At 36.5% G+C, this 27,787-nt stretch overlaps 1 protein-coding gene across 2 annotated transcripts in view; it reads left to right on the plus strand.

The window, feature by feature from the left end:
* Nucleotides 1-27,787, plus strand: part of NCAM2 (neural cell adhesion molecule 2) — a 456,616-nt gene that overhangs the window by 325,478 nt on the left and 103,351 nt on the right. For both annotated transcript variants that reach the window (XM_055125317.1, XM_004606976.2), the window contains exons 10-11: nt 17,193-17,380; nt 24,181-24,277. In XM_055125317.1, coding sequence (XP_054981292.1) covers nt 17,193-17,380; nt 24,181-24,277 — 285 coding nt within the window. The remainder of the gene's footprint in view (nt 1-17,192; nt 17,381-24,180; nt 24,278-27,787) is intronic.

The raw sequence follows: 27,787 nt of genomic DNA on the forward strand, positions 1-27,787 counted from the left end.
CTGGTTGGTGATCAGTTGCCATTTATTCCATTCTCCCTATGCACCTGTTCCATATCACTGGGACCCCCATTCCAGTCTCACACTGCCCCTCATTCCCATCTCCCCCTGTCCCTCATGCCAGTCTCTCCACGCTCTGTCTCATAGCCTTGGTCTTGTGTCCAACCTCCAAGCATTAGAGGGTAGCAACCACACCCGGATCCAGTAGCACAGTCTACGTATGAAAGTCCCTCCTGATCTCCTTTATCTCCTGCAGCCAGGAGATCCGTTCAAGTGTGAAATATCACCTCTAGGTGTGTTTCTCCTTTCCATAGTCCAACAACTATTTAAGCATTCATCTTAATTCTCCTTCTTAATACTAGTCATTTTGTATGGACACAATAAGAGATACATTCTGCTTGTAGAGTGGCTCTCTTGAGGACGTCTCGCAATAGATCCCAGATTACAGTGCTCAGACTAGGTTAGTCTTTTCTAACCCTTGCAGGATCCTAATCCAGTTGTTACTCTTTGGGTCATGACAGAATTTGTCCATGACCATGCTCTTATAGTTAAGTATCATGGCACTTCGGCCTGGTCCGTTTCAGTGCCAGGGTATCTCATTACTTGCCCTGGATCCATCAAATTCCTTGTTGGGCCCCTGCATTTGGGGTGGTAAGAACTAAGGGCAACTGAGGCTTAAGTCAAGAAAAAACAAGAACAGTAGAAATAAGTACCAGGATGTGTTCCCCATGGCTTGGAAGTTGGCCTCACATGCAGGTGGAAAAGACAGCTCAGATAGAGAAGGGAACACCAAGTAAAGGCTGTAAAGACAAGCTCTGGTTGGGAGATGTGTGCTGAATGTAGACTATAGATCAAACACAATGGCCACTCAATGCATCTATTGCAGACCACAACACCCAAAAGGAGGGAGAGAACAAAAGGGAATAATGCCCTGCCACAGAGGCGGGATGGGGTTGGGGGGAATGAGGTGGTGGTGGTGGGAGGGATACTGGGATCATTGGTGGTGAATGGGCACTGGTGGAGGGATGGGTATTGGATCATTGCACGACTGAAACACAAACACAAAAATTTTTAAGTATATAAATGTACCCACAGTGATTCACTAATAAAAAAAATTAAAGAAAACAGATGCCCAGGAGGTAATATTATCCGAACTCAATTAACTCCCAAGTTACAGAAGCATTGGCATTAACTGTCTTCATGTGTCTATACAAAAAGGACATTGCTTTGAAGTAAACTATGTGAAAGGGCATACAGAGAGAAAAAAAATAGTTCATTTACAAATACAGATCAGAGTCTGATTTGGGGATAAAAGTGATTGATCAGCTGGGGAAAGAGAGTACAGAGAAGAGGTTAAAAATAAACACACAGGAGTGGGAGTGCCTCGGGAGCACTGTGATGGGTGTAACCCAATAAAGCTGAGTTCCCTGTTGCCAGGGAGAAGTCAACAAACCAGTGTTATCCTACACCCTCTGAGCAATGATTCAGTTCTCTTTGATGTTTTTTATTCCTTATTATGTTGATTTGTATATGTCTTGGGATGGAGTTATAGCACAGTAGGTAGGGCGTTTACCTTGCACGCTGCTGACCCAGGTTCGATTCCTCCGCCCTCCCAGAGAGCCCGGCAAGCTACCAAGAGTATCTAGCCTGCACAGCAGAGCCTGGTAAACTACCCGTGGCGTCTTCGATATGCCAAAAACAGTAACAATAAGTTTCACAATGGAGACGTTACTGATGCCCACTCAAGCAAAATCAATGAGCAACGGGATGACAGTGACAGTGACAGTGTAGATGTCTTACACATGCAAAACTGAGTTTTGAATTTTCTGTGGTTTTATACACAGAATTATTTTACCTCCTTCTTTTTTTTTTTTTTTTTTTTTTTTTTTTTTTTGCTTTTTGGGTCACACCTGGCGATGCACAAGGGTCACTCCTGGCTCTGCACTCAGGAATTACCCCTGGCGGTGCTCAGGGGACCATATGGGATGCTGGGAATCGAACCCGGGTCGGCCGCGTGCAAGGCAAACGCCCTACCCGCTGTGCTATCACTCCAGCCCCTCCTTCTTTTAAATCTACCTGGAGTGTGGTGGCTTTCATGAACTTCAATGTGTATTGATTTGTTTCCAGAGCATCTCTGCATGCCAGATGAGTTTAAGCTCCAGTATACTTTGAAGTAACTCAGCTAGAGCTAGGTCCAGTCCTCTACAGAAAATAATGAGAAAAGAAATAGGAAGAAGTAGAACCATTTTATGTTTTTTTTTATTTACTTCTATAATATCACATGTTTCAGTAAAACATTCCATTCAAATAGGAATATTAATAAAATTTTGGTTGGATATTGCAGTATAACAGTCATGATAGTAAATGAAGCTCTGTAATAAATATTTATTCTTAATTAACACCTTACCATTTAAAGGTAGGGGATTCAATTTACCATACATTTATAAATATAATCATATTTTAAAGACTATGTATTATGTCATGAAAATTATGTCAATAAATAAATATTAAATGCAGAGAATGTTTTCATTCTGCCTTTTTGAGTCGAAACATATAGACATAAAAATGAGAAAGAAATTACACAGTGTCACACAAATGATCTTACCAAAAAAGTCTTCGCTACATTACTCAGTAACTTAGAATGCAATGCCACTTAAAATGAATAAAAATGGCCTTAGGGATAGTCCAATAGATAAAGGCAGTTGATTTTTTTTTTCCAATTGAATCACCGTTACCTACACTTACCAAGCTTTCAGGTTTGATTTTCAGTCATACAATGATCATACACCCATCCCTCCACCAGTGCACATTTCCCACCGCCAGTGTCCCCAGTCTGCCCCCCTCTCATCCCACCCCTCCCCCTGCCTCTATGGCAGACAGTTTCCCTATTACTCTCTCTGTCTCTGTCTCTCTCTCTCTACTTATGGACAGTATGTTTTTCGTTATCTGTACTCCAAGCTGGAAGGCACTTAGTTTCACTTGGCTGACCCTGGCTCCATTATGGGACCACATATAGGTCCTGGAGTCCTGCCGGGAGTGATCCCCGTGCACACAGTGAGCACTGCTGAGTGTGCTCTAAAAGCAATGTCCTTGAAAAAATGAAGGAGGAAAAGATCAAACCATTTATACTTTGGTGCATTTAAATTTAAAACAGTAGCACTAAACTTAATATATTTAGAAGATTAAGTCTTCCTTTTTTTTCTGTGAACTATCTTTGTATTTCAGCTCAAGCAGGTTCCTTGGCATTCAGCCAACTCATTTTTAACATGTCAAAGGCATTGCTCTTACGAGGGAGCAGAAAGTGAACTAAAGCTCCAAATTGTAAAACAAAGGAGATAACAGGCATGTGATGTGAGGTTTAATGCAATAAGCACCGATTACATAGAACCTTTGATTGTAAGTAGAATGTCATTAAGTTTTATGACTAAAGTACTTATTATACTTATTATTTATCGCACATTCATTAGAGTTATTTTATGTGATTAATGTAACAGTTCCAGGATAACAATGTGTATTAAATAAATATTGAATTTTTCTTCTACAATTTTTTCTCATTGAACTCCACACCTGCTTCTTTTTCCTGCCAATTCTAATATCAATAATTTAATGTTTTCTCCTGTAGTATAAAAGTTGTTAGCAAGTTTTTAGATTTAAAAAATGAGGATTAAAAATAATAATAAAAAACTGTTAAGAATAAAATAGGAGGATTAATTATGCTACATAGATTTATGAGAATATTTTATAAAATTAATAAATATTTGCCTTAAATTCATATACTCTCAAGATAATAATTCTAGTATCATTACCAACTTTAGAAATAGGATGACATCATAATCTTGCAAACATATTTTAGCATTCTTATGTATCTTCATAATAAACATTTGGACATTAGAAAATTCCTTGCTCAGAGTGGACACTGATTTTTACATCTGTGATTAAAATCTTTTCTTATAATTCTTTTGCACTCTCTCTTTTGCATTCTTTTGCAACTTAATTGTTATACACTTAAGCACTTCTAATTTTATTTTTGTTTGTGTCTTGGGTCTAGTCCTGGCAGTGCTCAGGAATCACCCCTCAGTCTGCACTCAGAGATCGGTCCTGGCATTGCGTGGAGGACCTTTTGTGTGCCAGGGAATTGAAGCTGGTTTGGCTACATGTAAGCTGAGCACCCTCCATGCTGTACTACTCACTCAGGGGCAAGCAATTCAGACTTTAAAGAAGAGAGTTCACTTTGCAGTAATAAATTGAGCTTCATGTCAGAAAGTGGTTAGATTTTACATCACGCATAATAATCTCAAGAACAGCATGTGAGAGATAAAATAGAGAAGGATCATAGAATATTAAAAGTAGCCCTCCAGGTAGTTCAGTCTAAAACACTGGTCTTGCATGTTCCTCTCTTTGGCTCTCGTCCCTGGCACTGCATTTGGTTCCTAGATTACTTCCAGGGGCATGGATGAGCACAAAATCAGTTAGAGCTCCTGAGTATCATTGGGGATGATCCTAAAACCAAAAAGAAATGATGAAAAATAGTATTAAAGTGAAATTAATGATCAACAGGATGACAGTGACAGTGATTAAAGTGAAAACAAAAAATTTCTCCTCACAATATTTTCAACTCAAAGTTTATTTGACACTATGGTTGAATTTGAAATATCACATCCCTTATGAGCATCCCATGCTATCAGTGACTATAGTTTTGTAGTATCTTTTTCCTGTCTCTGACAGAAAATATTTAATTCATATAATGTCTTGTTTAAGTTAATGTGAAAGATTATGAGGATGAAAGATGAAAAGTTGTTAAGGAATTCTAGGAGTTAAACACTCCTTGAATGCATAATAATTAACACTGAATAAATGTTCAATAAAGAAATTCGAGCATTCATCTTATATAATTATAGGATATACCACTTTGGATAGGACTGAAGCAATAGCACAGTGGGTAGGGTGTTTGCCTTGCATGCTGCCAGACTGGGTTTGATTCCTCTGTCCCTCTCAGAGAGCCCGGCAAGGTACCTGGAGTATCTTGCCCGCATGGCAGAGCCTGACAAACTCCCTGTGGCATATTCGATAGGCCAAAAACAGTAACTATAAGTCTCATAATGGAGACCTTACTGGTGCCCGCTCGAACAAATCAACGAGCTACAGGATGACAGTGGTACAGTGATACCACTTTGGTAATGGTAAATTTTAGTGGTTGGACCCATGTTTAATTTCTAAATTGCGTAGGGATTCATTTTGCTCTGACGGGAGTGATCCCTGAGCAGAATTAGGAATAAGCTTTGAGTACAACTGGGCATGACCCACCCCCCAATTTCTTAGTTTTGGCTAATAATATTTAACCCTACCTTACATTAGACACAGATTATCCTTTTCCTTTTAAATGAAGAATTCACTGCAGATCCCAATGTCTAGAGGTGCAACAAATGTCTTAGCTTAAACTGCCATCATAGCATATGCTAGACTAGATACTTTGAAACCAGTTTTATTTTTCATGATTCTAGAGCTTTGATGTCGAAAATCAGCATGCTAATCAGAGCTTGGTGCTGGTCCTTTCTTAAATTATATTTTCACATGATCCTTTTTGTTTTGTTTTGTTTTGTTTTGGAGACACACCTGATTGCTAGTGTTTGGTGCTCATTTGTTTCTGTGTTCAGGGGTTAAAGTCCTGTGTATAGAAGCTAGATTCTGAGGACCAAATGCATGCTAGAGATGGAACGCATATAAGGAAAGTGCCCTCATCCAGACTTTTGTTAAAAAAAAAACAACATTAAAATTATTTGAAAGAGAAATCCAACAGTCAGCAAAAACATCATGAAATGCCTAACATTATTGTATCATTAATTTATCAGGAAGTAAGAATCAAAAGCACAATGACATACTACTTTATACCCAAAACCACAAGCACTTGTAGAGTGTTTAGAAATTAGATCTTTCCCCACACTGAAAGATGGTCAATGAAATGGTGTGACAACTTTGGAAAATAGCCTAGAATTTTATCCAAAAAAAAAAAAAAAAAGGAAACAGTTACCCTTTTGTAGGACAACATTTTTTTAACTGAAGTCTTTTTTTTTTTAATTTGAAAAATTTTGAACTACTTTATTTTAACATTACATTTTTGAGGGGGACAGGGAGGTGATGGTCACACCCAGCAATGCTCAAGGGTTATTCCTGCCTCTGAACTCAGGAATTACACCTAGCGATGCTCATGGGTCTATATGGGGTGGCTGGAATTAACTCGAGGTAGCCACCTGTAAGGCAAACACTTTACCTGTTGTATTATCTATCACTCGGGCCCCTAATAGTACTTTTTATTTGGGCACTGCGATTTGCAATACTATTAATGATAAGGATTCATGCATGAAATATTCTAGTGTCACACCACTTCCTTTCAATATTGTCTCAGTGGAAAAAATGCTCCCACTCCCATTTCTGTAGATTAGTCTTTAAGTTCTCTATCATTTTGCTATTATCTCCTTGCTGTGTTTCTTTGTAGTCTGTATATGAAAGATAATTCTGTATCTGTCACTCTCCTTCTAACTTGACTCACTATCCTACTCTCCATATTCATTCATATTTTCAGCAAATTGCATGATTTTATATTTTACTGTGTCCAAGTAGTATTCTGTTGTGTGTCTTACCATCGTTTCTTTATCAAGTTATCCTTTCTTTGGCAATTGTTTTCAGATTTTATCTTTGTGAATAGTGCTGAAATGAACTTAACCCTTTTCCTTCCTTCCTTCCTTCGTTCCTTCCTTCCTCCCTCCCTTTCTCCCTTCTTTCCTCCCACTATATTTTTATTTGAAAAGAAACACATTTCGGGGCCGGAGCGATAGCACAGCGGGTAGGGCGTTTGCCTTGCACGCGGCCGACCCGGGTTCGATCCCCGGCATCCCATATGGTCCCCCAAGCACCGCCAGGAGTAGTTCCTGAGTGCAAAGCCAGGAGTAACCCCTGAGCATTGCTGGATTGCTGGGTGTGACCCAAAAAGCAAAAAAAAAAAAAGAAAAGAAACACATTTCTATTTTAAAACAGTATTTGCAGTACTTTTAATGATTAAACTTTATTGTACAATTTCCCAACACCATTTCTTGCCACCAGAGTGTCAATTTCTTCTACCATTATAACAAATGTTCCACCTTAATATATCATCACATTGATAAGTATGACTACAACATTTTGGACTGCATTTTCCTAGAAAAAAAAAAAAGAAAAGAAAACAATTGTCCTTTTCAATTCACATTCATAGTCTTTCTTTCTAGGATATGGTTCCTTGTTGGATTTACTACCATCAACTTTAGCACCGAGAGTTATGGTGTACAGTTTTTTTAAATACCATTCCATCAACTTGTCTGCCAACTGTAAGAATTTAGTAACATAAGTGATATCTCATGAACTTATGTCTTATGAACTTATAAGACTTAATGACATAAGACAAATATTTGTGATGACTCAAACTAGCAATTTTCCTAATATTTCGGTTTTGTTAATATAATGTTAAATCTCATTATATTGGCATCTAAATTGAAATTTTAATAAATTTTCTGTATCTACTCCTGGATGTTTGTCTAGTTGTTTAAATTATCAAGACTTCAGGTTTTTTTTTTTTTTGGTTTGTGAAAAGATAGAAATGGACTAGTCTGTTATTTTGAATAATTAAGACTAAAACAAATGCCCTGAGTAACATTTCCCTCTATGATTGATGATTTACACTATTTAATAAAAAACTTTTCAATATTTATTCAATAAAATGAACTAGTAAAAATTCCAGGCCATATTCAATTTGAATGCATACACATTTATCATTTATTGAAACTTAGCATGGTAAGATAAAACAGGAAGAAGGGAGCATTCCTTGCATGTTCTGGGGAAGGATTTGATCCTCAGCATCATATGTCTTCCCAAGCATCACCAGGTATAGCCTTGGCAGCCCCGAGTACTTGTGGGGAAGCCCTTATGGGCTATCACCCAGCTACTACTTGGCCAAGCATCGCCACATTGAACCGTAGAACTGAATTGCCAATTGGTTGACCACATACCACTAGGTTGACCTCCAGATTCATAGTCAATGCTTGGGACAACCCCCCCAAATTTTCTGAACATTCTATTTTTCTTATTTAATAAACACATTCTTTGCAAAACTTTTCCTATATAGATAGATAGATATTATATATATGTATACATATATATTTTTTCATCTAGAGTATGGTATTTGCCAAACCCAACCAGGAGTTATCCATGAACAAAGAGTTAGGATTATAATATGTGGCTCAAAAAGCTAAGTAAATTAATGATATAAATACAATTGGAATATGCTCCAAAATTGTTGTCATTTATAGACTTATAAGTTTTATGATTTTGAATCCATTATTTATACTACATATTATTTGCATACTAGTGAGTACAAGATACTTTCTATTTATTGAGTATGTGTTAATTAAATTAGAGTTTATTCTATGCATGAAATACGCTATGCAGTATATTCTTTATGGGAGCCAAAGATAGATGCACAATTTCAGCTCATGCAGCTCAGGTAGTATGCTTTCTGACAGTGGAGATCCATTATTTTCTATAAGAATTACTGTTTTTGTCATTTTCTTATTATAAGTTAATGATCTGAAAATATATTTTATATACTTTATTTCTAGTTATATTTTGAATGCTCTTTTCCATCTGTCTCAAATTATTAGCTGTATTATGTAAAAGTAATTAAAATTTGATGATAGTTTATCACATGCATATAAAGTAGTCTAATCAAGTGCATATTTTAAAAAATGTAGGTCAAAGTAAATAGCAATTTGTTATATAAGTTCAACAAAACAATATTATGGTCATTTGAAAGTTATTATTATGCAATAATTTATTCCATAATTCACACAAAATACATAGAGATAAAAAGGCTTACATAATTCTAATGTCAGTCTTTTAATATATTAAATAAAGGAAAATTTAATGTAAGTATTAATTAATACCTAATTTTTCCCCATTACATAACATCCTTTGATCTTTTTGGTAGAAGATATGCAAACTACCTATAGTCTAGTCTTCTCAATATAATTTATTCTATTGATATTATTATTGTTGTTGTTCTTAACAGTAAATTGCTTTGTATTTTTTTACCTTTTCTGTGCATTTGGGGTGCTATATAAATTATATGCGTATTGGATATTATATCTGGATATTATATGCATAATGAAACTGTATTCCATTATGCTTAAGGAAATCAACATTCGAGAATACGTAACCATTGACTCAAAATTTATGGAAATGTTTCAGTAAATTTTCTATTCTTAAATTGACCTAGGAAGGTTTTAAAATAAATCAATTCTGTGGAGCTATTTTATCATATATGAAATTAGTGACCCTGATATCAAGTTGAATTATTAGATAGAACCATTATAGCCAACTTGATACATTTCTCTTTCCTATGTTAATACTAAAATAAGGGATACATTTGCAGAATACCAGTAAGCAAAAATCACATAAGCTATAGGAAGTGGTGCTGCTAGATCTGAGGAAATTGTTATAAGATCATTGTTATTCATAAGACAATTTTGACACTGTTTCATCTGTATGACCAACCATTCCTCTTTTGATAACTTAGAAATTTACTTGAAAGATATTCATTTTGCTTCATTTCCTAAATTTATCTGTGAAATTGTGCATGATAATAAGATGGACTTTGCTGTAGCTGTTTATGGAAAATTTGATTATAAGAAAGCTAAAAAAAGTCATAAGTGGAACAGTTACATTATTTGTGTAATCTATTTGAGGCTGACAGAATAGGACTGAAAAGAAGCATAATATTAGAAAGACAAATGAATTGTCTTCCTCATAATAACACTTACGAGGAGTAATAAACCATTAGTAACAGTCAACTTAGAGTAAACCCAATGGTTACTAAGAAGTTAAATGTTGGCACATCTTAATATAAATGTCTCATGAATCCTGAGTCATGAAATGCTCTGATATTTATGCATAACTTGTGTTTTCAAATTTAATACAGAATATGGACATTTCATGCAGTGATTAATTGGCAATAAGCACACATCCAATTTAGTATTCCGTGTAGCCATTAGAACTCCCATGGCACATGGACTGAATCCAGTTAATTGCCATATCTGATTCTGCATATGAGTGAACATACAGTAGAACTGGATCTATGAAATCATTAATTGAATTATCCTCTAAAAGTGCCAAAGGATATATTAGTTTATATTCCCTTGCTAGTTTCTCTCAGCATAAATCAAATGAGAAAATTCAATGACAAAATGTCAAGCTCTTTTAAATGTAAAAGAAACATGTTAAGTTAATACTTCTCTAATATAAGGCGCTGAATTCAAGAAATAGGAAGCAAAGTTATACTATTGCATTGGATTTCAAAACTCTGTGTTTTACAATACATTGAACAAGCTTTCTTCTGTTCTGTTAAAAGAAACAGTGATCTCTAGAATATACATTTTTTATCCATACATTTTATATTCATTAATTTTCTTGTTATTTAGTGCATATATAATGAGTGCCAAACATAAATTCAGGTGTTGTCAAGAATTGTGGGGGAAAACTACAGCCTTTGTTGTCACAAAACATCTTTTAACAATGGAAATGGAATTAAAATTTAAAATTAAGATGAACTTTATAAAAAAGCAATGGAATACTGTGTGTAGGGCTGAAAGTAGAAAAAGGTTGGAATTTGAGGGTTTTTAGTAAAGAAAATGCGAACCCAAATGGAGAGATAAGGGCAAACAATTTTCTTTGGTCATATAAGTCATAATAAGTTTAGATTTAAGAAGTATGAACAGATTCTTCTAGAACATTTGTAAGTAGAATAAAATTGTTACTTTAAATCGATTCTGATAAGCCAGGAAACTGACAAGGAAAAGAACTACTCGTTCATTCATTTATTCATTCATTCATTCAGGTGTTCATTCACCCGTCCATCTTCCAATGTAGTGAGTTCAGGGATCTGTGTGGCAAGAAGCTTCCATGATTACTTAGAATATGGGCAGGAAACTGTGTTAGAGAGAATAGCCACTCCAGGTTGCATTCATTCACACATACACCCCAAATCATAGTGGTGCAATTTATTAATTTGCTCATTTTTATTGTGGGGTGTTTGACACTATATTCTGCAGTGCTTGGAAGCTATTTTGCATTGGGGGCTGAGGGATTCTCAGGAGATCAAACCTAAGTCATAAACAAGTAAGACAAGCATTTTAATACCCATATTTTCTGGCTCTATGGTGAAGTATATATGTTAATCTCCTGCTCAGTTCTTCAGGATGTGGGGGGACTGAAGAACACATCAGGATTTGGGGTAAATATAGAAACTCTATGCAGGCAATGGCCACACCAGGATTCTTTCCTTCTCTCATCAATGTTGTAACAAAACTAAGTTGGATGAAGTGCGGTCACACAAGCACTTGTACAAAACAGATTGGCTGCAGTAACAAAAACAGCTTTACACTTAATGCATATTTTCAGTAGTACTTTGCAGGTGTTTAGTTAATTTAGTGTGTTGATTGTGGTTTTCAATTCAACTCACGGAATGGATGGTAATACTGAGTTACAATTCTATTATTCATGAACCTATAGACATTCAGGTCAATGATTTTTACATTTAAGTTCCCAGAATTGCTTTGGCCTTTCATTGTCAGCTTCCGCTTGCCTATGAGCAAGTAGAAATTAGGGATCCAGGCTGATGTTCGGCAAGAAATAAGGCTTTATTTAAGGCAGAGGTAAGAACCACAAATAAAGTGTTAATTAAAAGAGGTACAACTGCAAAGCCTTTGAGAAAATAACAAGCTTAGGTAAAATGTGCATATGAAGCAAGTAACTCAGAGAAGTTTGCACAGGCGGGAGGCAATGCATGCCCACTGTGAGCGGTAAGAGTCAGTGAGGAGACTTAAGTATGAAATAATTAAAACAAATAAAACTACAATATGAAGACATTTGTTAAAATGGGGGCTAATTCTGCGTCATAACTGAAGATTTTTTTTTTTTTTTTGCTTTTTGGGTCACACCTAGCAAAGCTCAGTGTCACTCAGGAATTACTCCTAGCGGTACTGGGAGCACCATTATGGATGCCAAGGACCAAACCCGGGTTGGCTGTAAAAGGCAAACACCCTACCTGCTATACCCGCTCCGGCCCTAACTAGAGATGCTTAACCTTTTGAGAAGGTTTGGGGTGATGAGAGTAAAATGGCTGTGTCGTTCACCTTCACAGTGCTCACCCAGGTTTACACCAGCCAGTAGTGACCTCTGAGCACCTCTGAGTAGTGGCCAGGAGTAAACCCTATACACTAATGAATATACCTCTCTCCTGCCTGCAGGCCCCACCTCGGGAAAAAAAAAAAACATTCTCTTTATTCTATCTGCATATTGACAAGATGGGCCCTGGGATATGATTTCCCTAACCTCTCAAGCATAAGGATGTGACATATTGAGGCCGTGGTGTCCTTTGCTCCTTCTTATGATTTAAATCAAAGATCCAGTTAGACTCATGGATATGGGAATGTTTGACGTGTCCTTGCCTGGCCTTTTGCCCAGTCAGCTGCCAAGGAATTAAACCTAAACAACTTGTCTTTAGAGATCCTTTCATTGTGATCACAGCTAACAGAAAATGGTTTGATTGTATATTTATAGCCCATTAAAGATAGAAATGATAGAAATAGCAGCTTTATTATGTAAATAGATCATAGTATAGGATGTATACTATATAGATATGTATTATATATACCGTTTCAGTAATTTCTACAATTCTGCTTATCTCATTTCTCTCTCTTTGTCTGCCAAAGTTTGTTTCCATGCTCAGTTGAATCCTTTCATGATCTAAATGTTCTGATTTTTTCCCCTTCATTTTAGGGGGGATTCAGGTAGGGCTTCAGAGCTTACCATTGGCTCTCAGCTCAGGGATCACTCCTGGCGGGGCTGTGGGACCATGTGAGGTGCTGGGGATTGAACCCAGGTCTGCTACATGCCAAGCAAGCAGCCTACTCACTGTCCTATCTCTCTGGACTGGAAACCCCAGTTTTATGAATAAGCTCAATTTTCTGAAGAACACATTTGAACCAGTTTATGCGCATGAAATAGGATTATGTTCTTTAGCCTCTTAATGGCCTACCACTCTCGAATCTCAAGTCACACAGTAGCCCAATTTCCAGGATTGGATTTCATAATTTATACCGATCTTGGGCTGGTAACTATTGCTGCCCTGCTACTGTTCTGATATTTACAAATTGTACAATGTAAAGGAATTTAGTCACCATTTTATTGAAAATGAGTTATCAATATTTTCTTGCCTCACAACACAAATACATTTTCGATATAATTTTCACTACAGTGGATATTGCCTGCAGTGGGTATGCATTAAACATTAGTAATTTCAAATTAAATTCCCACTGAGATCATGAGGCAAGCAATTAGTGACAATTGCTTGCTTTTACAGAAAAACTGAATTTCCCCAAAATTTATGGATAAATTATAATAATATCATGTACATACACACTGATGCCGTATTGCAGGCAAAGCAGATTGAGTCAGCTATTAGGAATACCATTAGAATGTGTTATTTTCATATTTGGCTGTATCTATTCGCAAAAAAATATAGCTATATAATTCTATGTAGTTATTAAGATAATTGAGATATTAAAATACCGGAGATTATATTCAATGTGTATTATACACTGTAACACTGTCGCGCTGTCGTCCCGTTGTTCATCGATTTGCTCGAGTGGGCACCACTAACATCTCCATTGTGAGACTTGTTACTGTTTTTGGCATATCAAATATGCCATGGGTAGCTTGCCAGACTCTGCCGTGTGGGTGGGATACTCTCTGTAGCTTTCCGTGAACTCCGAGAGGGATGAAGGAATCGAACCCAGGTCATCCATGTGCAAGTCATGTGGCCTACCTTTGCAACAATAATAAAATATTTTCCATTTATAACCTTCCTGTTCTTGTATTTTTTTTCTCCTTGAAAACATTGCTTGCTCAATTTAACTGAATTGTTAGATTGAATATCAACTGATTGTTTTATTTACTTTCCAGTCATATTTTTATTCTTTGGATTTTTTGGCCTCATCTGGAGTTGCTCGGGGCTGTTCCTTTTCCCTTTGCTCGGGAGTCACCCTTGGCAGTGCTCAGAGGACCATATGGGATGATGCCAAGGATAAAACCTGGGTTAGCCACATGCAAGCAAACTACCCACCACAGTACTATTGCTCCACCCCATTTGGTCACCTGTATAAATAAGAATTGAATAATTGTCTTTTACTATGTAAATAAGTATACTTCTTTGACCACTCTAGCTCTAAAGTCCTAATATTCTTATTAATCAGTAGAGGAATAATTAAAAGAATACTTCAATGTCTGTAACTATGCTGAGATGCTATGAGATCAAGATATAGATTTTATCATAGAAGTTATAAGAACCTGACCTATAACTGAAGTGAGAAAGTTGTTATAGAGAGTGAGAATCTGTTTTGAGGGCAGGTAAAGAGTATGGTAGCATCATTGCAGGTTAAGAGATCAGAAGCTGATATGCATGTGCAGGACTTAGCACACTAAAGTTCCTAATGTATGATGATTTAGCTATGATTTAATTTGGGATTATGTGTTTATGTAAAATAGGTTCTCTATAGAGAAGAGATCAGTATGACAATAATAGCTGGGAATGATCATGCTGGAGAAATTCTGAGGGTTAAATGTAGATAAAAGGATTTTCTTGATAACCTTTCAGTATCAATATTCAAACCACAATACCCAAAAGGAGAGAGAGAGACAGAGACAAAGACAGAGACAGAGACACACACACACACACACACAGAGAGAGAGAGAGAGAGAGAGAGAGAGAGAGAGAGAGAGAGAGAAGGAAAATGTCTCTATAGAGGCAGACAGGAGGTGGGGGCAGGAGAAATAGTGGGATGAAACCAGGGTACACTGGTGCTGGGAAATGTACACTGGTGGAGGGATGGATGTTGGAATACTGTGTGACTTAAATCCAAACATGAACAACACTGTAAGGGTCTAGCTCACAGTGATTCAATAAATAAGTTTTTTTTTTAAAGTGAGTATTATTAATTCTGACTTGGATTAGCTTATAATGTTGAATTGATAAAAATGTAAACCTTATTTTTTAACAATAGTCTCATAAAATTTAATTCTCATAAAATTTAATTAAACAACACTTATTTATACCATTGTCTAAATTCCAAGCACAGAGTTTCAAATTTCAACAGGTTACAAAAAATGCAACACACCACCACCAGAGATGCAGTACCATCCACTACCATTCAGTGATCCTTCCCATCTATTCATCTGATCCATCACCATTCAGTTACAGTAGCCTAGAGTCTTTTTTTTTCCACAATCTAAAGGCATTTTAAGCTTTCATGTGTTCCTCTGTTTTGTTTATTTTTTTCCTGAATTCTGTGACATGTGCATTTCTCCAGTCGATGCATTTCATTTACATACTCCCTTCAAAGTCCAGCCATATTGTAACAAAGAGCAGGCTCGAATTGGAGCAACAGTTAAGCAAGTGTAAATATTTTTATTTTAGGTGTTGCATGTCCCATACTAGTCCACTGTCAAAGTAACAGTCTACGACCTTTCCCATCTGTTTTAATATTTTGTCATTCAAGATATTAAAATTCAGCAAGGTTAGTTGTCTGAAAACATAGTACTATGCTAGAGCACTTTCCTTACTCATGGTCAACATGGGTTCAATCCCCAGGGCCATATGTGGTATCCTGAGCCCTCCCAGGAGTGATCCTTACATGCAGATCCAGTACTAATCCCTGAGAAATGCAGGTGTGCCCAAACAAAACAGAACAAACAAAAATATTCCTCAAAGAGGGAATGATTACACAGTCCCTTAGCCCATTCCCTCTATCCTACTTACTAACCTCAAATCTGTGACCAGAGTCATGGGACATTGTCTCACCCTTGATTTATTGCTTCAATTATCACATGTTAGTAAAATTATTCAGTGTATCTCCTTTATCTCCAAATGTATTTCATTATCATGATTCTTTCGTGTGTAATATTCCATGGTGTAAATACACTACTGTTTGCACTCATCATCTGTTGAACACTTTGCTGGTTGATATTTTTTTTTTTTTTTTTTTTTTTTTTTTTTTTTTTTTTTTTGCTTTTTGGGTCACACCCGGCGATGCACAGGGGTTACTCCTGGCTCATGCACTCAGGAATTACCCCTGGCGGTGCTCAGGGGACCATATGGGATGCTGGGATCCGAACCCGGGTCGGCCGCGTGCAAGGCAAACGCCCTACCCGCTGTGCTATCGCTCCAGCCCCTGGTTGATATTTTTAAGTATGAATAGTATAAATATGTACACATAAAAACAGTTGTGCATAGTTTTATGTTTCCTGATAATAATTCATAATAAGCATACGTTTCTGTCAGCTGTTGATCATTTGTATGCTATGACAGATCTCTAGTGCCTATTTCTGCTTAGTTCTCTTCTTGTTTCAGGCGATTTTCTGTTTTTCTGTTGTTCTTGTTGCTGAGGTACTTGAGATGTTAATATATCTTGCTTTGGCAGGTGTAATGTAAAAATATTTTCTTGCATCCGGTAGTATCACATTTATGAAAACCTTGTTTCTGTTTTTATTAGCTTGCTTCAGTAATATATTAGGTGTCTTTTCTCTTAGCTATTACTATGACAGTCAGATACAAAGGCCAGCTGGTTGAAAATCAGAAGAATTAGTTTCAAAAATGAAAGATGATTGATTACTTTAAATAGAATTTCATGGAAAATTTGTGATTTAGTTGTGATATTTAGTTCTGAGAAGATTAAAAATGAGATAATACTACTGACTATGTTTACTTTATTCATACCTCACTTTAGCCTAAGGGATTTCAAGAAATAGTTTCTGTAGGTGTAGATAGATATTAATTCATTTAGTAGGTATCTGTAACAATACTAAAAACAAGTAATTAAGAACATTAGTTCTTTCTAGTTTAACAACGGAACAACAGTTGGATGTCACTATATTTGCACAGTTGAAATTGCTAATAAAGGCATTAACGGTATAATTTCCTATGTATTCTGATGTCATGTAAAATATTTAAAAATTGGAACTTTGTTGCTTCTTATGAGCAAGTGAAAATGACTATTATTAATCATAAATTGAATGATTATGTAAAGAAAAGATCTCTATTTTATATTGCTTTGCAGATGCTCCCAAGTTCATATCAAACCAAACAACTTATTATTCTTGGGAAGGAAATCCAATTAATATAAGCTGTGATGTGAAATCTAATCCAAATGCACTAGTCCACTGGAGAAAAGAGAAATTAATACTTCCAGCTAAAAACACCACTAATATTAAAACATACAGTATGGGAAGAAAGATGATATTAGAGGTAAGTCTTCATCAAAAAATCTCATTATTTTTGCATTGGTTTAGTAATCTTGATAACTATATATGTGTATGTATCTTGGGATATATACATATTATGTACTATATATATGCTATGCATATTGTTACAAGTAATGTATGTTGTGTGTATAAATACATATACTTTTATGTTGTGTATATATCTTTATATCTTCCCATCAATTTCTTTACCTTTTTAATAATTATGCCTGTACCTACTATTATAGCTTTATATATCAATGTCTCAACTACTTCCTTGTGTCTGGTTAGTTTGAATTCCTTAAAAAACAATTTTAACTCAGATCATAGTTCTTTATGATAAATATCATTTTACTTATATTTGGAATTTTCAAATATAGCAAAATCTATTTTTTGCTTTTTTTCAGATATAGCAAAATCTATTTTGGGGATTAAAATCAATTACTCTGAACAATAGTAGGAGAAAGAATGATGTGTCAGTTATTGAGGGGCAAAAGTTCAATTAAATCGTTGATACTCAGTATTGATTCTGTGGTTATGGCTTTCTTTTTCTTAGACTGGGTTGGAGTAAAGCTATCTTCTAGGTACATAGTAACAAGATATTAAATAGAAAATATTTGCATTTTCAATTTATCATTTCAATTTTAAAGTCAATATGCAACTTTCATAGCCCTCTTGCTATTTAACTTCCAGCATAAGTTACATACACTTTACGTTAAATTCAAAAGAAAATAATGCTATAATAATAAGCATCACTAATTCTGCATTATACCATAGTTCAGTTGCACATTATATGCATATGTCAAGTTTTATGTAGGACTATTTAACTTTCTGTTGATGCAATGAAAGACTCGCACCAAGTTGGTGATTGTTGGAAATGGTGATTCTGGGTGCAAGAAACTACTTTGATGTTGAAGGTTAGGGCTTCCGTCAAGGGTTTTCCTGGGTTTAAAAGGTTCAGCTTTGACAGAACAAGACTTTCTTAACCTTGGAAGTTGATCAATTGCAAATAATTCCTGTTCTCACTTAAAATTTGCCTTTTAAAAATCTTCAGTAAATGTATTACACATATGCAGGCCTTCTGAATGTTCTTTCTTCTATGTAGAGAAAAATCAGTAAATGACTTATTATTCGCATAATAAAAATGATATAAGTAGCTGAGTTCACCTAAAGATAGAAAGAATTACATTGTAGTGGTGACTTTTTCTTGTTCAGAAAACAAGAGTTTTCCATTTCACTGTTTCCTTCGTGCTGCAAATATTCAAGTGCTTCCCCCTTTATGCCTTATGGAGCAGTCACCCTAAAAGATGAACTACTCCTCTAGACTGAGCAGTTTGAAGAACCAAAAGGCAGACCTCAAAGCTCTCAGAGCTAGAAGCTGTCATTCAATAAATGATAGGCAGCTCATTTATTGAGGGTGGCTAAGATATTCTATTGTAGAACATGTGGAATTCTAACAGAAGAGGGTGTTCTTTCCTTAACTTTCTAAATGATTTTTATAAAAATATAAAAACCAGAAGCTTGTCAGGGGGGTGGCAGGAGGACCCTGGGAGAGTGGTGGACGGTGCGGTGCTAGAATGTGTGATGCATGAAATCCTGACATTAACAATCTTGTAAAACACAAGGTAGCACTGTAGCACTGTTGTCCCATTGCTTAGCCATTTGCTCGAGCGGGCACCAGTAACATCTCCATTGTGAGACTTGTTGTTACTGTTTTTGGCATATCGAATACAAATCAGGTAGCTTGCCAGGCTCTGCCATGTTGGCAAGATACTCTTGGTAGCTTGCCGGGCTCTCTGAGAGGGACAGAGGAATTGAATCCGGGTCCACCACGTGCCAGGCAAACACCCAACCCACTGTGCTATCACTCCAGCCCGGTATTTAAAATAAATATTTCTTTTTTTTTTGCGCTTTTTGCGTCACACCTGGCGATGCACAGGGGTTACTCCTGGCTCTGCACTCAGGAATTACCTATGGCCGTGCTCAGGGGACCATATGGGATGCTGGGATTTAAACCCGGGTCGGCCGCGTGCAAGGCAAACGCCCTACCCGCTGTGCTATCTCTCCAGCCCCCTAAAATAATTTTTTTTTCTGGAACATTTTTTTAAATTTATTTTATTGAATCACCAAGTGGAAAGTTACAAAGTTCTCAGGCTTATATCTCAGTTACACAATGCTCAAACACCCATCCCTTCACCAGTGCCCATATTCCACCACCAATAAAAACAAAAACAAAAGCAAAAACAAAACAAACAAACAAAAAAAAGTATACATCCCACCCCTCACCCCCCAACCCACCCCGTACGTGAGTGATAATTTCACTTCCTTTTCTCTTTACCTTGATTACATTCCAGATTTCAACACATAACTCACTATTGTTTTTAGAGTTTCAAAACAGACTCACTATTTTTGTTGGAATTTATCCCCTAAGAATACAGCTCTATTAACAGGGAAATATTTGATAATAAGTTTTCCCCTGATGAGAATGAAGAGATAAAATGTCGCGCGGCCGCGGTATCGGCCTCGTGGTTTACAATTTCTGTATTATAGTAATTAAGTCCGCGAAGATTTAAGTTTGAAAATGAATCATTTCCCTTCCTGGAACAGCATGTAGCCAAAGTTAGTTCACAGTCTCCATACATGGGTGCAAGCACTTGCTGGAACCCCAATTCCTAAAGCTGTCTCTGGTTCCCGCTCGTTCCACATCCACTGGCTCTGCAGAGGCATGGGCACCCGGGCCGAAAACCCGGCTGGCCGGAGCCGAGCAGAAGAACTTAGGTAGTATTAGAATATCCTTATTCCCCCCCCAAAGATTTTGCCCATCCTGATTTTTGTGTGTCGTTGATATACCTCTAGAAGTGGGGTATGCCTTTTTTGTCTCTACATCACTTGGGAACTCGTGGTTCTTATGACAAAATCAGAACATTTTTTAGAATTTGTTGTAATTTAATGACTTGTATCATATGATCACTTTATGGTTTCACTTTCTTTCTGGGTAATCTGAGGCAGTCTTTGGGCTACCTACTACTTTTGATATACTGTCTGGAACAAAGACTTAGGTTTTAGACAAAGGAAAATGCAGAGCCTTCCTTTAAGGCAAGGAATTTGTTTTTTTTCCCTAATAAATAATTGGACATAGGTGTCCTAATCATAGATGGAAATATATATATATGTGTGTGTATATGTATGTATATACATACATACATACATACATACATACATACATACATACATACATACATACATGCCTCTCAGAGCCCAGCAAGCTACCGAGAGTGTCCTGCATGCACGGCAGAGCCTGGATAGCTCCTCATGGCATATTCCATATGCCAAAAGCAGTAAAAATAACAGGTCTCAATCCCCTGGCCCTGAAAGAGCCTCCAATGTGGCACTGTTAGGAACGATGAGTAAGGAGAGGCTGCTAAAATCCCAGGGCTGGGACAAATGGAGACATTACTGGCTCCTGCTCGAGCAAATTGAAAAACAATGGGATGACAATGATACAGTGATACAGTGACAGTTCAGAAATAGACATGTTGGTTTATTCTATCAAAACTCAACATCTAAAATAGATTTGAATTAAAATACAAAAAATGGCATCATAAGTAGAAATTCTCAGAATTTCCTGGGTAAATGTCTGCAATAATTTGCACATTTTGATATGTATTGGTCTAGATCAATAGCACAGCGGATAGGGCATTTGCCTTGCACGCAACCGACCCAGGTTAGATTGTCCCGCCCGTCTAGAAGAGCCTGGCAAGCTACCTGTGGCGTACTTGATATGCCAAAAACAGTAACAACAAGTCTCACAATGGAGATGTTACTGGTGCCTGCTCGAGCAAATCGATGAAGAACGGGATGACAGTGCTACAGTGCAGTGCAGATATGTATTAACCAGCTGCCATTAGTAATTAATATAGTTTTGGATTTACGTGCGGCACTGCTTGGCTTGTGTTCCCTGCTCTGTGCTTTCGGTCCATCCCCAGTGATGCCCCAGGGATTATGTAATCCTGGGGATCTAACCTAGACCTCCAGCATGTCAAAACTGTACTTAGCCTGCATACAACTTTATGTTTTACCATAGTCTACTGTTCAGTTATACTGAGTTTTGGAAACTAGTTGTGCTTATTACTGTCCTACGGCCTAGCAAATGTGTTAGAGGTCTCATTGTTTGACTGCGTTATATCCAGTTCTGTTTAGTTCTTTTAAATATGTACCATAATTTTCTATATCCTGCAGCTGTTAACATGCATGAAGATAAAAGAGTGCTTTATTTTGCATTTTTGTAAATATATTTTGGAGGGGCTTCCACTCATGGCTCAAAGGACTGCAGAGTCCTTGGAAGACTGAAGGAACTCAACGAACCAGAGCAGAAGGTTCAGTTCTGGGGCAAGCAGTAGGCATGGCCAACTCTGGGCAATGTACAGGGGCTATAGGACACTAGGTACTGAACTCAAGCCCTTAATCATGCAATCATGCCACTTATGTATCCCTGGGTCCTGAATGCTTTTTCCAGGTGTGCTATAAACTTTTTGATCTTTTGCTAGCCCAGATCTCAAGTCAGATGGAACCAAAACAAAACCCAATTATGAGTCTTTGAACATTGTTCCTTTAAAAATGGCTGGTTTGAATTGCTCATTGATGATGAGGAGCTATATTTGTGATCACATTTATTTGTTTTTACTATCCTTTCTGTCTTTGCCTTGTATTGATTCAGTATGATTTTTCTCCCCTATGGAAAATACAAATGATTTTCTCATCTGCCTGTAAAAAAAAAGAAGGCACTTCTTTTCAAATTCCTTTCTCACTAGAAAAATTATTTCAGATTGAAACTAGCTTGGTTTAGTAAGACCTTATGTAATTAATATTTTAATCACTTAGGAGTAGTTCTATAGGGGCAGCTAAATAAGCTATTCTTTAAGCCCAGGATCTATTCTAGGCAGATGGACATCTGACTAGAGAATGAATGACACGGCTCTCTTGTACTCTTTCAGAATTACCATCTCCAATGGACCTCAAAATTGCACTTTTAGTTAATAGCCTCCCATTACCACAAAATCATTTTCCCCCTTTTGGGATAGAGTTGAAATTAGCAGCAACTCTAGTTGTAAGCATATTCTCTCTTAATAATAGTTACTGGCACTGAAAATTATATCTATTACTATCATAAAATCTCTTCTGAATCACTACTGTAGAATTTTAGTACATTAGAATTACAGGGTTGGTCCCAATGTTCAGCAATATAATCCCAGAAGGTTAACTTAATTATGGATTTCAAATGTGTAAGAACTGAGGGTCAGCTATTTTCCACCTCAAGGGAAAGAAAATGATAGGAATTGAACAGAAATTGAAGCAAGATACAGTTATTAGATATCAAGATAATGTGCCTCACTACAGGGATTGCTACACATGGGCTATATTTTCTTGAAAAATACTTTCCTGGAAAGATTATTTTTAGAATGAGTTCTCATCCTTCATTAATATTTTATGTTCAATAAAACCATAGAAAAAAAAGTAATTTGACATACTGCAGACCTTTCTTGAACTCTAAATCTAACTGAATGTAGGCAAACACATATCAAAGAGTTAACAATGTTTCCTATTCATAATCTTAGTGACGACTGTGTTTATATTTTTGAAACTGTGTACTGTTTTATGAAAGTTACATGCATGATATCTATTGATTTGGGGTAGAGTGATAGGACCGCAGGCAAGGCACTTTGAAAATTTGAAAATTGTTGTTTAATATTTCATTGTGTGTGTGAATGTGCACCCAAGTTCAGTTCTTGGAACTGAATCCATTGTCCTGAACACATTCATAAGTGATTCCTGAGCACAGAGCCAGGAGTAATCCCTGAGTATGTACTGTGGCAAAAAAACAAAAAGAAAGAAAGAAAAATGGTTAAATAATTTCACTCAGTAGATAAATAAATCACTGTCATCCCATTGTTCATCAGTGTACTTAAACGGGCATCAGTAACATCTCCATTCGTCCCAGCCCTGATATTTTATTAGCCTCTCCATACTCATCTTTCCCAACTATTGGAGGCTCTTTCAGGGTCAGAGTAATGAGACCTGTTATTGTTACTGTTTTTGGCATATCCAGTATGCCACAGGGAGCTTGCCAGGCTCTTCCATGCATTCTGTGTATTCCGTGTCTATACATTAAGTTCTCTAAAATAAGTTGAATCAATATTTCTATGTCTATATTAGGTTAAAGCATGTTAACCATGTTAAAATAATGCTTATTTTGTCCTCTTTATAGATGATTAGAAATCTATAATTCTCCCAGAACTGTAGATAATATAGGTACATAGATGACATCTTTTATTTCTTTTATAAAATTTGTTTTTGGGAGGCCACACGTGTTGTCCCTTAGGGCTTACTCCTAGCCCTGTGCTAGGGGATCACTCCTGGGTGCAGTGATTGAAACCAGGTCTACCACAAGATAATTTCTTTTTTTTTTTCTTTTTGGGTCACACCCGGTGATGCACAGGGGTTACTCCTGGCTTTGCACTCAGGAATTACTCCTGGTGGTGCTCAGGGGACCATTTGGGATGCTGGGAATCGAACACGGGTCAGCCGCATGCAAGGCAAACACCCTACCCGCTTAATTTCTTAAATGAAATAATATTTATTAATGACCATTTGATACAGATGTAAAATTATGACAATAACATAATGTAGGAAGATGCTAGACAGAATACAGTTTATTTTAATAATCTTCTTTGATGTCATTGTTGAACTGTAAAATTATCATTATTATTATTGTTGTTATTATTATTATTATTATTATTATTATTTTAGATTGCACCTACATCAGACAGTGACTTTGGACGATATAACTGCACAGCCACTAACCGTATTGGAACAAGATTTCAAGAATATACCCTTGCTTTAGCTGGTAAGTACAGCACACTAGTTTTCAGATCTAAATATACCTCTATAAGCAAATCATTTTTTACCATTTAATCTGTAAGGCTGCAGGTTATTACTTGAACTAATTAATTGGTGCTTTAAAACATGATTTTTTTCTGACATATAATAAATACTTAGTATGTATTTAATAATTAAGACTGATTCTAATCTTCCCACATTTTTTAAGTAATGAAAGTATGACTCTATCTTAAATATCTTAAAAATAGTTTCTTTGGGAACCAAAGAGATTGTACAGTACGTTGAGTTCTTGGCTTCCACATGATCCACCAGATATGATTCTTAGCACCCAATATAGCCTCCCAGAGCCCTGTCAGGAGCTGATCCCTGAATGCAGAGCCAGGAACTGATAAGGTGTTTTATCTATTTATTTATCTAGACTTATAAACATATGCATGATATACATGCACACATATGTATACACGGCTGTACTTGACAAAAAGCATCAAGGGTAGAGTGTAATTTATAAATTCTAATGATGCATATTAGCCACACTATAGCGGTACTAGTAAGGTTTTGAAGGAAGTCTATTAAAAATAAATACATCTTTGGGTACTGGAGAGATAGTATTGTGGGTAGTGCCCTCGCTTTCCATGCAGCTGACCAACATTCAATTCCCAGCACCCCAGGTGTTTCCTTGAATATCATATGGGAATAATTCCTGAGGTTAGAGCCAGGAGTAAACCCTGAGCCTTGCCAGGTGTGTCCCCAAAACAAACAAACAAGAATAGTACTTCCATAGAATTGTTCTGTATGCCAAAAACAGTAACAAGTCTCACAATGGAGATGTTCCTGGTGCCCGCTTGTGCAAATCGATGCGCAACGAGACCACAGTGATACAGTAGTACAGTGATTCATTTAGTGATGGATAGCATTTTGTAAGTATTGACATGGTTGTGCTGAGAAGCATTTTAGAAAATTACTCCACTATTATGCTAACAATAACAGTAATGCTAGATTTGCTTTGGGTTTTGTTTGCTTTGGGGGTACACCCAGAGGAGCTCAGGGCTTAGTCCTGGCTCTGCAGTCAGGGAGCCCTCCTGAAAGGGCTTGGGGTTCCAGGATCAAACCTGAATCATGTGTGTGAAAGGCAAGTGTGTTAACTCTGGCACTATCTAGCCCCTGCATCTGTAATTCAACCTCCACCAGCCTTTTTGGAAACACTATGCTATGCTTGATAGTCTCGTACAATATAATTGCCTCTCCATATATACTCGGTGAGGTTAGATAATTCAGGATCGTGAAAGCCTAACTGAAAAGCCTAAACTTGATGTTGTCAAGAAGAGGAAGCTTCTGAGAAGTGTCAGGAGTAGAGTGGTGCTTTAGAAAGATTGATTTCGCATTTCCATGTCCCATGGATTGAACAGTTGTGGGCTGTGCAGTAGAAGAGGAAACCGGTAGCCGCTAATGGCACTGCAAGTCAAGTCAGAGAGAGCCTGGGTTTGGGAATAGACTGTGGAAATAGGAAGAGAGGGATGGGCCCAAGAATTTATGATGCAGGCACGATAAAAATAAGCTATGACTAATTGTTGATATGTATAAGAGAGAAGAATCAAGGAAAGGTATTATCAAAAATTAAAAGTGGGGAGATAGAGAGATCAGTTGTAGAGAGGACCTTATTGATTTAACTGTTTCTCCAGATATTATTTTTAATTAATGATATAGTGAATTCATCATACATTTCTTGAGGGCTAACAGTCACTTTTCTCTAAATTATAAGTCTATAAATGTACATTTATAAATAGGCACTACTTTAATAGCAGTAGGTAATTGGATATATAAACTTAGAAAGCAAAATTTCTTAAGAAGGTTATAAAATTATACATCATAAACATGATTGCCTTTAGTCAGACAATAGAAAAGGGGGTCAAAAATAAATATATTTGATAAAGCATGGTAAGAGTCAGTAGATCTGGTAATAGACTATATAACTAGAAATAGATATCACTTGACCCATGTTTGAGTAATGATACCATTTTTGCTAAGAAAATAAAATAACTCAATTTGGTATAGATGCACTACATAAGGGTATATAGTTTAGCATACTTATTTTGCACTGCTGTTATCCAAGCTAGGATCTCAGGAGAAATAAATATCTTCATTATACTTTTATTGTTACCTTTTTATAGGTTGATTTAGGCCTGATTGACATTATAAAGTTACTCAGATTGGGAGAATGAAAAAATGACATTCTTATAGGAACTTTAAGTATTTTGTGTGTATGTTTGTTTCCTCCTCATCTGCAACCTTTAAATCAATGTCATTAAAAATACAATTTGTAGTTAAAACTTAGGTATTAAAAACATGAAAACATTGATAATGTTTAAAGAGCCTAAGAGATGATATAATTCAAAATCATTAGTTCCATCTAAAATTGTAATAGGGTTCAGACTTTTTTATGCATCTTTAATTTCTTAATTTTAAACATAAAAGAATGAACTTCATAGCAGTTCCAAACAATTTACAGTTACTAATTATAGATGAGGTGCACATTATTGTTTTTCATTATAGTATTTTTAGACAGAAAACTCATAAACCTGACTCTTGACTAGTGTCATTTCTAAGATTTATTTTGGGGACCTGACATTCAAAATCCTCTTTAATCTAGCAACTTTGTAGAATTCAGTTCTGCCGGTCATTAGAAATTCTCATATGCTGCTTTCTTGTATCAGAACAGAAATTGGAGATTACTTAGTTGTTTTCAGTAATCTTTCTTTTTTTGTTTTGTAAAGTTAATCAAGAGATTAAATTCTATACTATTTATTTATTTTAGAGTATATGACTTTTAATTATATTAGTTTACTTTTCTCTCTGAAGAGTTTTTTTTTTCCACACCTATGACTTACCAGATATAATGTTAACAAAGAGAAATACAAACTGAAATTACTTCAATGATTCCTCTTAATTTGGGGCTGGAGTGATAATTCAGCAGATATTGTTCTTAGCTTGCATGTGGCCGAACCGTGTTTGATTCCCAGCAAACCATATGGTCCTTGGGGCACTGCCAGGGTAATTCCTGAGTGTAATAAAGCCGGGAGCATCACCAGGTGCGGCCCAATAACCAAAGTACAAACAAATAAGAATTCCTTTTAATTCTTTTTCTAGAAAGGAAGTTTCATAAATTCCTTGACTTGCACTTTTTTCTTTTTTCTTTTTTTTTTTTCTTTCTTGGTCACACCTGGCGATGCATAGGGGTTACTCCTGGCTCTGCACTCAGGAACCACCCCTGGCGGTGCTCAGGGGAACATATGGGATGCTGGGAATCGAACCCGGGTCAGATGCGTGCAAAGCAAACGCCCTACCCACTGTGCTATTGCTCCAGCCCCCTTTTTTCTTTTTTCTTTTATTTTATTGGTTAGTATTTCATATATTCATGTTGTGGTTTATCTCCCCACACAGATGTTGGTGGTGCAAACATATGTAGCTTTGATACTACCAACACCCATATATCGGGTTCCAGTACTTGATCTTGGAGTCC

This window comes from Sorex araneus, chromosome 2, assembly GCF_027595985.1.
Source record: "Sorex araneus isolate mSorAra2 chromosome 2, mSorAra2.pri, whole genome shotgun sequence".
NCBI classification, from domain to species: Eukaryota; Metazoa; Chordata; class Mammalia; order Eulipotyphla; family Soricidae; genus Sorex; species Sorex araneus.